At 40.6% G+C, this 14864-nt stretch overlaps 1 protein-coding gene across 1 annotated transcript in view; it reads right to left on the bottom strand.

Annotated features, from left to right (window-relative positions):
* ccne2 (cyclin E2) overlaps nt 1–12817 on the bottom strand; it is a 21062-nt gene extending 8245 nt beyond the window's left edge. The window contains exons 1-7 of the mRNA XM_048596156.1: nt 12775–12817; nt 11356–11390; nt 11190–11268; nt 11040–11102; nt 9270–9424; nt 7003–7138; nt 1827–1995 (exon numbers count right to left, since the gene is read on the bottom strand). Of these exons, the coding sequence (XP_048452113.1) occupies nt 1827–1995; nt 7003–7138; nt 9270–9424; nt 11040–11102; nt 11190–11268; nt 11356–11390; nt 12775–12798 (661 nt within the window). The 5' untranslated portion in view covers nt 12799–12817. The remainder of the gene's footprint in view (nt 1–1826; nt 1996–7002; nt 7139–9269; nt 9425–11039; nt 11103–11189; nt 11269–11355; nt 11391–12774) is intronic.
* Between the last annotated feature and the right edge of the window lie 2047 nt (nt 12818–14864).

Consider the following 14864-nt stretch of genomic DNA (forward strand, 5'->3'; position numbering starts at 1 on the left):
TCTGGGAAAGGGTCACCGGACCCGAAACGTTAACTCTGTTTTCTCCTTCACAGACGCTGCCAGACCTGCTGAGCTTTTCCAGCAATTTTGTTTTTGTATACAATAAGAATGTTGCATACAGAATGTTCAAGTAACGGTGAAGAGAGCACAGTTATCAAAGTTACGTATGGCTGCTTGTAACCACATGGCCTGTCAATCTTTGTTGTGGTAATGGACAATAATGCTCGTAAATGATGAATAAAGTATTGATCAAAGTTTGCCACTGAACAGTTTTTCTCACCAGTCAAAAAAGGAATGGGATTATTTCTTCCTTTATTAGGATCACATCAATGCTAATGTGTTAGAGAATTCATATACCGCAAGAACTAAGAATTGCAGAAACCAACAAGTGCAATAAGGTGTTGTGAAACCCAAACCTAGTTCTTCTGGTACCTATTCCACTTCATAAACTGGATGTCACTGTAACTGATGTGAAGATCCAATAAATGATGAATCATACCTGTGTAAAAAACCTACCAAGCAGAACAGACAGGCAGTGCTTATCAAAAGTGTTTCATATAAAACTTGTAACGAAGGTATTCAAGTGTACAGACCCTTGGAAAGTCGCTTCAACCACGATTTAAGAATTAGTGACCCAAGACACAAACTCTTAAAAGGATTACAGTTTTGGGGTGTTATCAGCTTAATTTGCAAAGGTGGAATTTAATGTCCTCCCATGCTGGGAGATTGGTAGGTTTTTTTTTTGGGGGGGGGTGGGCGCTGGGGGAGGGAAAATGGTAGATCCGCTCAAACAGATTGGTGGGTGCAAAATTGGAAGCCCACCACCTTCTCTCTGATTAAACACCAGTGAGGAGCTACATGAACAGCCTTCCTGCCTCTCGCGCCAATGCAGGCCTTAAAGTGCTTAAAGGGCCTCAACACCCCACTACCAGAATTAATTCAATAGTCAATGGGAGACCCTGCTATTCAGGAAGCCAGAGAAGCCTGTTGTGATTATTCATGGGGGCTGAGAGCCATCCTCATGCTGCCAACCCTCTTCCTCACCTCTCTCCCACTATCATGACCCCCTGCCTGGATCCAAAGGCAATCCTCGGCTCTTGCTGGGCATAGCACGGCAGCTGCCTGCCCCTCCCCAGTGGCGCTGCCAAGTAAAGAGATGGCTGCACCCTGCACTCCTTGATCCTGGGGAATGACACAGCCCACTTGGGTGCCTGAGTGGCCCTTACTTGATGGGCCTTCCAAAAGATAGATAAGTCAAGGCTGTTGCCTACTCTCCAGCCAGGAGGGTTTAGCATAGTCACCTCCATTAACTCTTTTCGCATAAATATTCAATCTAAAACAGGATGTCAGTAGTTCTGCTTTTGCCATTATTCAGTCTCTCAGCATATAACGTTCATTGGTTAAGTAACCTGGAAACTGGCATCTACCAGGCCCGTTATCGACTAGCAGAGTAATGACCCCGAATGACATTGACTCAGGTGTTGTAATAGCAGGGACTAACCCAGTCAGACTCAAAACTGGATCTTCTGTGTCAGTCTGTGCATCCCGAGGCAATGTTTTCATCTACTTATTAAGGGTATAATACATTTTATTTTAAAAAGGTTCAAATTAGACTGAATTGGGGAAAAAACAACAAGAATCAATGCCCTTTGAAATATTATTAACCACTAAAATGTACTTCAGTCTAAAGACTTGGCTGAGCTACTTGTATTTTAGGCTAAAGTGAAGGCAGCAAGCATCAAGTTCATTATGAACATGTTCAATGACATAACTTCAAATTACCGAGTGACAGGATAACTTTTCAGTACCACATCAATGCTCCTCACCAGCCAGTGAATATGTGCTTACCTCCAGCTTTGCAGCAATAAAGAGTGAGGAGATGCCAATGAGTTGCAGCTTGCTTTTATGAATATTCTCTTGAGTAACCATGAACCGATCAAAAAAATCCTGAGCAAGGTAAAAGGTTTCTCTATGGAGCACGTAGACCTCGCAAACCTGTAAGATTGGTTTAAAAAAAAGAATTAAACAACGGACTGAAATCAGTAAAATATAAAATTTGTGAATCTTGCTGGAGAGACCAAAAATTATTGCCTTGGAACGGTAGTGGTGAGCCATCTCCTTGAACTGCTACAGCCTGTGTGGCAATTGTAGGGGAATTCTGGAATTTTAAATATTCCTCTATTATAACTAGGTTAAGTCAGGATGCTGTAGGATTTAGAGATAGTGGCTTTCAACATTCATTAACCGAATCACTCTGGATGGCAGAGGTTGAGAAACTGAAAGTTGCTGCTAAAGAAGACTTGGTGAGTTTTGCAGTGCATCTTAAGGTAATACAGCAGCAAGGATGCAGAAGTTGGTGGGGCAGGGGGTAAGTGGTGAATGTTGAAGATTACAAATGGAGTACCAAATGTCCTGGATGGTGCTGAGCTTTGAGTGCTGTTGGAGTTGCACTCATTTTGGGAAGTGGGGAGTATTCCATCACATTCCTGACTTGTGCCTTAGAGATGGTGAATAGATGTTAGGGATTCAGGACATGAAGAATTCTAAGCTTCTAATCTACACATTTATATGGCTGGTGTAACGGAGCAGAGTGTATTGTTAGAAAGGCACATTTAGCCAATGTCTTTAATGTCATCAAGATCATACAGTTGTCAATTACAAAGGTTGCTAGAAATTTGCTGCCTAGACTATAGGGAAGGGATGAATATTCTGTTTTTCTATGGTCACTTGGTTAGTAAAGCAAGTGTTAAAATACCAGAATATTTTTAATAAGTCACTGCCTCAGTGAAAATTAAGATAAAACAAATAGAAATTGCAACAGTTGCTGAATTCAAACATGGAAACAACAAGATTTAGACCAGCTGGAACATTATTAGGTCAAAGATTCCAATATATTCTGACTCCTATTTTCATCTGTGTCCAGTACACCCTATACTGAAAAAAATCAATCATTCTTCTCTTAACAGAGAAAACAGGAGCAGGAGTAGGCCATTCACCCCCTCAAGCCTTCTCCGCCATTTAATATGCTCATAGAATCATAGAACCCTACAGTGTGGAAACAGGCCATTTGGGGTCCACACCAATCCTCCGAAGAGCATTCCACACAGACCCATCTCCCTAAACCTGTATTTCCCTTGGCTAATGTACCTAACCTACACCTATGAGTAATTTAGCAGAGACAATCCATCTAACTTGCACATCTTTGGACTATCAGAGGAAACCAATGCAGACATGGGGAGAATGTGCAAACTCCACACAGACAGTTGGCAAAGGCCGGAATTGAACCCTTGTCCCTGGCACTGTGAGGCAGCAGTGCTAACCACTGAGCCACCGTGTTTCATGGCTGATCATGGAGATCAATACCCTAATCGCACCCTCCACTCATATGCCTTGATCCCCTAGTCACAAGAGCTACATCAACCTCCTTGAAAACACAATGTTTTGGCCTCAACCACTTTTGGTATTGAATTTCACACGCTCAACACCCTCTGGTCGAAGATGTTTCTCCTCAAAATCTAAATAGCCTGCTTCGCATCCTTAACCTATGACTGCTCCCCTACTAACAGGAACATCCTACCTGCATATAACCTGTCTAGTCCAGTTAGAATTTTATAGGTTTCTAGGAGATTCCCCTCTCATTCTTCTAAAGCCCAGTGAATACAATCTTAACCAACTCAATCACATCTCATACATCAGTCCCACCATCCTAGAAGCAATCTGGTAAATCTTTGCTGCACTTCTATAGCAAGAAGATCCTTTCACACAAGGAGACCAAACCTGCACACAGCATTCCAAGTGTGGTCTCACCAATGCCATGTATAAATGCAGGAAGACATTCTTGTTCCGGTACTCAAGTCCTCTTGCTACGAAAGCCAACATACAGTTTGCATTAACTGCCTGCATGCTTACTTTCAGCAACTGGTACACAGACACCCAGGTCTGTTGAACAATACCCTCTCAATTTATAGCCAGCCTTTCAAATAATCTGCCTTCCTATTTTTGTGACCAAAGTGAATAACCTCACATTTATCCAACTATACTGTATCTGCCATGCATTTGCCCACTCACTCAGCCTGTCCAAATCACACTGCAACATCTCTGCACCCTCTTCACGGTTCACCCTTCCACCCAGCTTTGTCTCATCTGCAAATTGAGATATTGTATTTAGTTCCCTCATCTAAATCACTAACATATATGTCGTGAATAGCTGGGGTCTCAGAAGCAATGCCTGCAGTACTGCACTAGTCACTGCCTGCCATTCAGAATTAGATCCATTTATTCCTACTCTCTTTCCAGTCTGCTAAAAGAATTTTCTATCTGTTTCAATACACTAACCCCAATCCCGTGCACTTTAATTTCATGTATTAGTCTCTCACATGGGACTTTGTCGAAAGCCTTCTGAAAGTCCAATTAAACCACATCCACTGGCTCCCCTGATCAACTCTACTAGTTACATTCTTGACAAATTCCAGTAGAATTGTCAAGCATTATTTCCTTTTTGTAAATCCATGCTGACTGTGTCTGATTCTAAGTGCTCTACTATAAAACCCTTGATAATGAACTCTACCAATATCAAACTCGCTGATCTATACGTTTTCTGTTTTCTTTCTACCTCCTTTTTAAAAACAGTGGGGTTATACTGAAACAGTTCCTACAGATTGGAGGGTAGGCAGAATCTAAGGAATCTTGGAAAATGGCCATTTCTAGGAACACTTCTGGGGTGTAGATTATCAGGCCCTGGGGGTTTATCAGCCTTCAATCCTATCCCATTTGGTTTCTCCAACACTTTCTCTACTAATACAGATTTCCTTCAGTTTCTCTCACTAAACCTTGTGTTCCTTATCCCTTCATGTCCTCCTTTGTGAAGACAGAAGTGAAGAATGAATTTCGTTCGTCAGTCATTTCTTTGATCGCCATTCTAAATTCTCACATTTGACTGTAGAGTGCCTACTTTAGTTTTCACCCGTCTTTCTTTCCACGTACCTTACAGAAGCTTTTAGTCAGTTCTTGTTCCCAGCAAGCTTACTGTCATACTCTATTTCACTCTTCTTAATCAATCCGTTGGTCCTCCTTTGCCGACTTCTAAACTGTTCCTAATCCTCAGGTAGATTGCTTGTTTTCTTTCTCTTCTCTATCCAAGTGTCAAAATTCCAAGATAGAGCTAAGCTGTTACAGCTAGGTTAAGCCATAAACACCACTGAAGTCAAAACACCTTGTAGCTAGTTTTTTTTTAAAATTAAAGTATTACATCCTGAAATCCTAGCTCAATTTCTCTCTCTCTAAAGATGCTGAATATTCAACATTTTTCCCTTTTGTTTCAGATATCCAATGTCAACAGTGTTTTCCCTTTGTTTTACTACTTCATCATGCTCTTGATTGATACTGTAGGTAATGGAGAAGTTCTGGAAGTCAAGATGTTGCACGGTGGCAGGAATGTCATACATCACTCAAACAGCCCTGGGTATTGTCCATGGTGTTGCTGCATGCAGAGATAGAGTGCTTTGTAGAAAGTGTGGGTCATTTGGTAGTACACGCATCTTTAATGCGCATGGTTTTAAATTCACATTGAAATTGGTGAGTGAAGAAAAGTCAAGACTAACAGTGCAATACTGATGGTGTGTTGAACTACTGAAGGTGTCATCTTTTGGAATACAGCATTAAACTGAGGTCCAATCTTTCTTCTCACCTGGAACCAAAGATCCTATGGTCGTATTTTGCAGAACATCTAAGGTTGCTGACTTGCTCGCTGATCTGGCTTGTTCTCGTTCAGACGTTTTGTCACCATGCTAGGTGGCATCATCAGTGAGGCCTCCAATGAAGTGATGTTATTCTACTCTGTTTGGAATTTATACTGTCCGGTCTGTTACGTGAGTAGTGTCATTTCCAGTTTTGATCTGTATGGGTTTGTAGATGGGGTCCAATTCTACATGTTTGTTAATTCCATCGGATTCCTAGAGATGTGGTTCTCCACCCATAATGCAATCAACAAACATAGTATTGGACCCCATCTACAAGCCCATACAGAACAAAACTGGAAATGACACTACTCACCATAACAGACTAGACAGCATAAATTCTAAGCGGAGTAGAATAACATCGCTTCATGAGAGGCCTCACTGATGACGTTACCTAGCATGGTGATGAAACGTCTGAATGAAAACAAGCCAGCTCGGCGAGCAAGTCAACAACCTCACCCACAACCCGAGCTACAGATCTTTGCCAAAACTCGCAGAACACCTATGCACAAATTAACATTAAAAAAAATCACCCCGATCATTATTGCATTGCAATTTGGGGAGCTTGCTGTGTATAAACTGGCCCCGCCTTTTGTGTTACAACAGTAAGAATATTTCAAAAAGGACTCCTTTAGCTGTAAAGCACTTTAGGATGTCTAATAGTCATAGGAAGCATTCTAAAAATGCAATTTTTTTTCTTGAAATGTAGTGCACAGATAAACATTTTCAAGAGTGGTTTTATTCAAAGCCTAAAACATGTGCAGCAGCTCAAGAAGACAACTTGCTGCTACCTTCTCAAGGGCAATAAGAAATGGGCAATAAGTACTGACCCAGCCAACAGCACCGACAGCCCATCAATTAATTTAAAAAAAAACATTCAAACACCTAAAGCAAGAAGATAATTCTCTTAAATCTGTGTTTGGTTTTAAAAAAAGATGAAATGACCCATCTTACCAGTTACCTATACTTTTAGCGGTAAGTAATGTTGAATGATTCCGATACGGTTTCAAGGTCAGAAAACATACGACACCAGGTTATAGTCCAACAGGTTTATTTGAAAACACAAGCTTTGAGACTTTCTCTGAAGGAGAAGCAGTGAGGCTCTGAAAGCTTGTGTTTTCAAATAAACTTGTTGGACTACAATCTGGTTTCATACGTTTTCTGACCTTGCCCACCCCAGTCCAACACCGGCACCTCCACATCATCAATACGGTTTCAAGTGACAATCAACAACTGCGCATAAAAAAGGACTGCAATGGTGACTAACCTCTATGAGCCAATCCAGTAAAATTGCTCTCATTTTCGGCTGCAAGGATGGATGTGGCGAGAGAACGTTTTTGCTGTGGATATACTGGATTTCTTTTCTCAACATGTTCGACCATACATCTTCAGAGTTTCCCCAGCTACAAATAAAATCATTTCAAGTAAGTAATGAAAACGCCAGATGATGTAGAATAGCATTTATTTTTGGAGCTGATATTTTACAAGTTTAGAAAGGAGTTGTTGACAATTTTTCCCCCTTATACTCCTCTCCAGGATTTCTCTCTTTAAAGAAACTCTTTCTTGGTCACCCAACCCCATCACCACCTTGCTTTATAATCTTTGAGAAAGCCCGAGCATTCCTTCATCAGCAAAAGTTCGGAGACCTCAGTAGTTTCCAAAAGTTCCAGGTTTATAAATTCTGTACCCCTTCAGTCAGCCTATTCCATGTCCCATACTTCCTTTCCCAGTCAAATCTTGAGTTGCACCAGGTTGTAGAAATATTACCCCTCTTACTTTGAGGTGGCCTGAAAACTTCCATACCTTCAGTGTTTAAAATATCTCTATTTCCAAGATTCTCTGACTGTCCCCAGATCCATAGGCTTCATCTAACTTCTAGCAGTTCTGTCACTTTTGCTCACAAGCTATTAGGATGACCAATTGTCCTGGATGTTCCAGGACTGTCCCATAATTTGTCTTTTTGTTCTGTGTCCTGGGTCAGACCTTGCTGGAATAAATTTGATCCATCAGTGCAGGCCTTGTATCTGCATGAGCTCATGATGTGCATTCCAGCACAGGTCCAGGAGGACAGCTATGAGCAGCAAGTATTACATTCAGGTTACGTTGTCAAGGACACTTTACAGACATTAGTTTTTGTTTTAAGTAGTGCTTTTTCTTAGGGCTTATTAAAAAAGGGTTCTTTAAAAAAACAGAGAAAACCTGGCAAAGTGTAACAGTTTTAGGTCTCAAAACTGTCTTCAGTCTAATGGAGCAGTATACTGTGCATGCACACCCACAAATTAGGTTTGTTTCCTATTCCAACTGAAACAGCACAGAAGAGAATTTCCAACAGGTGTGTATATGTGCTCAAGTTATTAAGTGCTGCAGGATAGGCAAAGAGTGTAGTTTATAAATCATGTGGTACTCTAGTCTTCATTAATGAAGGGCATATTATACAAGAGCAGGAAGGGTATTTTGAACTTCTAATGGTCACTGATTAGATCTCAGCAACAGTATCATGTACAGTTCTGAGCATCACACTTTGGGAAGGACATGAACACACTGGAATGAGTGCAGAAGCAGTTTACAAGAATAGTTTCAGGATGAGAAATTTCGTTATGAAGAGACTGCAGAAGTTGGGATTACTTTCCTTGAAGAGGAGATTTGATAGAAGAGGTCTGGATAGAGTACATAGGGAGAACAGTTTCCACTCATAAGAGGATTGAGAACCGGAGGACACAGCTAATATCATACAATCCTTACACAGTGTGGAAGCAGACTATTTGACCCATCGAGTCCACACTAACCCTCTGAAGAGGATCCCACCCAGACCACCCCTCCCCTTACTTATCCCTATAAACCTTCATTTCCTGTGGCTAATCCTACACACCCCTGGACACTATGGGCATTTTAACATCGTTAATCCACCTACTCTGCACATCTTTGGACTGTGGGAGGAAACCAGAGCACCTGGAGGAAACCCACCAGGTAAGACTGTGCAAACTCCACACAGTCATCGAAGGGTGAAATTGAACCTGGTCCTCTTGCTCTGTAGCAGTAGTGCTAACCACTGAGCCACTATATCACCTCCGTGAGAAAGATATTTTTCCACAAAGTGAATGGTTAGGGCCTGGAATTCTCTGGCTGAAAATGCATTAAAGGAAGGTTCAATCAAGAAATTCCAGAGGAATTAGAGGATTATTTAAATAGAAATAAAGTGCATGTTTACAGAGAAAAGGCAGGGGATTGGTATTAGGCCAAAATGCTCAGAAAGCCAGTGCAGACAGGATGGGATGAATGGCCTCTTCTACACTGTAGCAATTCAGTGGTTGTGAACAGAGAAGATTGCGAAGTGGTTTCTGTCAATACTCAAAAATGAAAACTGGCAATTTTTTTTTTAAAAAGGAAACAGCATACTAAATTAGATATCCATATCATTACTCAGTATATTTACAAATTGAGTCCTTGTTTTGGAGATTTGCAGAAAAACTTAATAGCTAGGTACTGAATTGCTGAGCACTCTAATCTGCAGTCAGTCTTCATCATGGTACTCACCTGAGAGGCGGTAGAGGTGATTTGGTTAGGAATAGGTTTTTAAACCTATACTGAGAGAACCTGGAAAAATCTTCAGTGATATCAGCATCTTTGTGGGGTGTGGGGATAAGGATGCAAGGACTAACACCTCCGGGTACTATGGGTGTCCAGCAATTCTGCGAAAAAGTTGATGAAACAAATGTCATTAGATATCTGACCAGCACCCACATTGAAGAAAATTTTACTTTCATGTAGACTTGACAAAGTGCTCCCTCTGCAGGTTCGAGAAGAAGGTGCAGTACTGTTAATTTATAAAGGGAAATTATAGGTCAGTATTAATATGCCCTTCATGATAACACTAACTGAACTCCACATTAGAAATACATTAAAACAGCAAGTGCCAACCCGCACTGTTTAGTTTATAAGTTAAATTTAGAAATCAAAGCCAGAAATTAAAACCTTTGATTTTTAAAAAATTAAATTCCGAGGGGAACGTCAACAAAGCTACGTGCAAATTAGCGGACTCTTAACAGGGTTGAAAGGAAATAACAGTCGAAATAAAGTAACAGTCAAAAGGCAGACAGTGCAGTGTTACTGAATCCACAATGTGATGGCTGCAGTAGTAATCACGACTGAATAAACCCCTGCGCAAAGAGTGCCCCCTCCCCTAGCCATGGCCAGAATTTCAGTAACAGTTCAGGCAGATTCCACTGCCCTTTTTTTAAAAAAAAGGACGTTTGCGAGGGAAAACTTCCCGCGTTTATTCATTTCCGACTTAATTTAACACGTAAATTTAGACATTTCAACCCCCGATTTCACTGTTTCACACAAACTTCACACGGAATCCCTTTGGCAGTAAATAATAGGTCATTTTGCAGAGTTTTACTGGGCAGGAAATCTCACCCCAAGAAACTCTGGGGCAAGGGTCCGAACAAACGTAATTTTAATACCACGTCTTAAAATTAAAAACTCGGGACTCGATAAGAATTTTTTACAATGAACCTATTTCTATATTTCCCGGGCAATGCAATACATAAAGCCCTTAACAACACTGCATCCGAACCTCAGTCTAAATTCAATACGCTTGGTCAAAAAAAAATCCAGCACAAAGTGTGGGTGCTTATGGACAATATTTGAAAATTATACATATTTCTATAGATTGTGTGGTTTCTAAATTTTAAATTTTAAAGTATAGTGAGCACAAGTGAAACAAAAAGGCAGAGTTCATACAAGGCGGGCGCGCCACGATCAAGCACCTCCCACAAGAAGCAGGAACCGGCTGTTTGGTAGCGCGCAAACTCCCTGTGCTGAAAGCTAAGGACACTTCATTCATCCTTACAGTCTGCAAAGAGCAGCTACTGAAACCACGAATGGAAGATTAATTCACACGGTCATGATGTCGAGGCTAAAATGTTAATATTCAAGTACAATATCAACAGTATCAGCGAGGTGTCTCCCCTTCAAGCACCACCACATATTTTTGGAGACGTTATCTGCTGGAGCAGACAACTGGGTGGCCACCAAATCCCGCCTGCTCAGCTTCAGTTTCGGAGACTCAAATTGCACGATCGACCGTGCAATTTTTTTGTAAAGGCTAAATATTATCACAAGGAATATACACAAAGTGACAAATTAAATAATACCAAAATACACACATACACGTGTCTGTTCTACACTGGACACTGCTTAACCCAGAGAAATTATCCATAGGTATACACACAGTAACACTTTTCATCTATGGTAATTCTTAATATCATTCTCTGCAGCATGATACTGCTATGGATCACCCACCTGTATCTGGAACTGTCGCCGTCTCTTGCTCACTTCCGTTTCATGGTTATGATCACTGCATTCCTGAAAAATATATAAATTGTCATTGCATTAAATATTTACTAGAATAAACTTGGTTTAAGATATTGATAATAGCTTCACGTTGCTCACTTCAGGTTTCCTCTTCTTTGACTGAATAGTGTCATCCTTTTGTCCCTCTGATTTTGCCTGCTTGGCTTGCAAACGATCACTGTTTCAATACACAGAATTGTATTTAAATATGAATTCTCTTAAAATTTCTCCAAGTATATAATTATAATAAAGGTGCATTTCTTACCTGCGTCTCGACATGCTCTTCAATAATGTAAATCCCTGAAAATATAAAATTGAGAAATATGACATTCACTGTATTAATAGTATAATAACGAGGAATTGTATAAGACACATGACACTGGCCTCCTGCCAGGCTACCAAGATCTAGTGTCATTTTTATTTAAATCCACAAGACATTGGTTAAATTTAAATTCCAATAAAAAAGCAGTATTTTTACAAAGCGGATTGTTTTTTTGGAAACTGCTATGGGCGCATGAGCAATCAATTTCAACTTTTGGATTATATTCATAAAAACAGCATTCTCACAGCAAAGTTCTGTTTCTATCTCTGCCCTTGATATTTTTTCATCAATTAGCTGGATATTGACATGTGAAAAGTACGTTCGTTGCAATTTCCAAGTTATTTTATCTCGCACCCGGTTCCGCGCCAATTTACACAGAGCGGGTAAAGCCTGGATTGGACACTTGCTCACTTCTTTGCTGCCCAGCCGCCAAACCAATAAAACCCTGATTTTTCACAAAGAACAGTCAGCGCAGCTTTACTCTCAGGCTCACTAGAATCTCGTCCATGGCATGTAAGCAGAGCCATCTCCAACCTAAAACTAATTTTACATACATGCACACACATATACACCCAGAGAACCGGTGTGTAAAATGAGTACAGTTCTGCGCAGTAACCGGCGCTAGTTTCCGCTCATAGAAATTTTTAAAAAGTCTGTCATCCGCATCGGTTCCACTTCATGCTTCATTTTTCTCCTCCAGATCATTAATATTATCGATATTAAATAAACAAGCCTTTATATGACCACAGATGCTGCGTCCCACTGCTGTCCTTACCCTAGATGCTGATCTGCTCAGAAATATCTCAGCTGGCGCCGGCGCCAACACTTTTAATAAGGGAGCAAATCAAATGCGCATGTGTATACTGTCACCCAGGTGAACACAAATCTAACTTTTTTTTTCCTGACAGTGCTATTTATTAATGCAACTCAATTAAAATATCTTTGCCACCTCCAGACGCGGTTCGCTTTGGCAAATTACATTTTTGAAATGTTTTACTGTGCTCAGATTGCCTGCTTGTTTTAAATAAACACCACCCACTCCTTAAAGTCCTTCCTTAGAGGAGGAGATTTAAAATCCACCAATAGCTACAACAAACCGGTCGTGCAACGTGATTTGGCTCCAAATGTAAACAGAAATTCCAAGAGATTGTCAGACCCGCGCATTTCAAGTATATTTTACACGTAACGTGGAAATATTATTTTAAAATAATCCCGAAATAATTCAATTTGTTGCAATCAGGAAAAGTTTTTCACCAGAACATCCGACGCTAAGGAAGAAGTTTCAGTTCAAGGGATTTCCCCTTAATCTTAAAACTTCTATTGACAGACGTACAGTGCTCTTTCCTAGTTTCACAGGTATACCTGCTTCCTGGTGCTTAGAGGCATCCTGGAAATAACATTCTTTCCGATGGGAACCTCATTGACATTTGGAAGAGGTACAATGAGTTATAAACTGCAGTACTTACTGGGAAGTTGCACGTGGAACTTCACGAAGGAACGTGTTTTCCATAGACTGTCTGCTTACAAGCAAGCCCCAAAAGTCTTTTGTACTAAATACGAACAGGTCAACAAGAAGGAAACCACTGATACCCAAGAATAAAAGACCGCAGATGGTGGAAGAGTGAAAGAAAAAGCAGGAAATACTGGAAATATAACCAGATCAGAGTGTCACGGAGAAAGAAATGTTGATTTTTGTAAAAACAAAGTATATAGATATTTGTAAATGGGATGTGAGGATTGCTGGCTATAGATCAGCATAATTGCCCTGAAGAAGGTGGTGGTGAGCTACCTTCTTTAACGTTGTAATCCAGAGGTATATCCACGGAAGGGAGTTCCAGCACTTTGGCCCAGCAACAGTAAAAGAGAGGTAATATTTTACTTAACAGAGAACGCCTACAGAATTCTGAGGTGAAGAGGGATTTGGGTGTTCTAGAGCATGAGTCACAATCCGTTAATATGCAGCTACAGCATGTAATCAGGAAGGTTGATGGAATATTATCCTTTATCACCAGAGGAATTGAACATAAAAGTAGGGATGTTATGCTTTAGTTATACAAGACATTGATGAGACCACATCTTAAATACTGTGTGCAGCGATGGTCTCCAAATTTAAGGAAATACAGCAGCTGTGGGAAGAGTTAACATTTCCAGTCTGGCGACTCTTCATTAGAACATAAATGTGTTGGAGATGGATTTAGAGAGTATTTACTAGATTGACATCTGGATGACTGGACTGTCATACAGGAAAGCTTGTTTAGACTGGGTGTGTTTCCACTGGAATTTAGAAGATCAATAGATGATTTGATTAGAGTTTACCAGAGCCTGAACAGTATTGACAAAGTGAATGTCAAAAGAATACTTACTCCTGTGATAACCCAGAACTAAGGGATACTGTCCTAAAATTAGAGGTCTCCCTTTTGAGACAAGAGACGAGGGGAACTGTTTTCTCTCAGAGGATTGAGAGACTTTGGAACTCTCTGCCTCGAACAATAGTGAAGATGGACTGATTGAATATTTTTAACGTGGCGGTAGATAGATTCTTCTAAGGCAAGGGAATCAAAGATGATCAGGGATAGATGGGAATGTGCAGTTTGGAACACAAACCGATCAGCCATCATCTTACTGAATAGCAGAACAGACTTGAAGGGCTGAAGGCCATACTTACTGCTCCTAACTCGGATATTTGTACAGTCCCAAGTCAGAGTGATGTATGACATGCAGGGGAATTTGTAAGTGGCTGATGTCCCCATGGATCTACTGCTCTTGGCTTTCTAGGTGGTAGAGATCATGAGTTTGAAAGATGTTGCTATGGGGCTTTGGTGAGTTACTGTAGTGCATCTTGTAGATGGCACATATTTCTGCCATTGTGGTAGAGGAAATGTTAATGTTAAAGGTGTTAATGGAGTGCTAATCAAGTGGGCTACTTTGTCCCAGGATGATGTTGAGCTTCATGAGTGTTATTGGAGCTGTAGTCATCCTAACACGTAAAAAGTATTCCACCACACTCCTGGCATGTGCATTGTAGATTTTGGACAGGGTTTGAAGGGTCAGGAGGTGAGATACTCACTGCAGAAGTCCCAGCCTCTGACTTAAGTCTTGCAACCTCTGTACTTAAATAGCTGAAACATATCAGTTCACTGGTAATTGATATTGGGAGATTCAGTGATAGATTCACCATTAATTGTCAAATGGAGATGGTTAGATTTTTATTTCCTGATGGGGATGGTCAGTGCCTGACAATTTTATGCTGTGAATGTCACTTAATGCTCATCAGCCCAAGCCTGGTTCTTTTCGAGGTCTTGCTACATTTGAAGGCAACTATTTTCGCTTCTGAGAATTTATGAATTTTGCTGAATATTGTACAATAATCACCAATATATCTTCACTTCTGACCTTATGATGGAGGGAAGATCATTCATGAAACAGCTGATGATGGGTGGGCCTAGGATACT

Source organism: Rhincodon typus, chromosome 4 (genome assembly GCF_021869965.1).
Source record: "Rhincodon typus isolate 14 chromosome 4, sRhiTyp1.1, whole genome shotgun sequence".
Classification (NCBI taxonomy): domain Eukaryota; kingdom Metazoa; phylum Chordata; class Chondrichthyes; order Orectolobiformes; family Rhincodontidae; genus Rhincodon; species Rhincodon typus.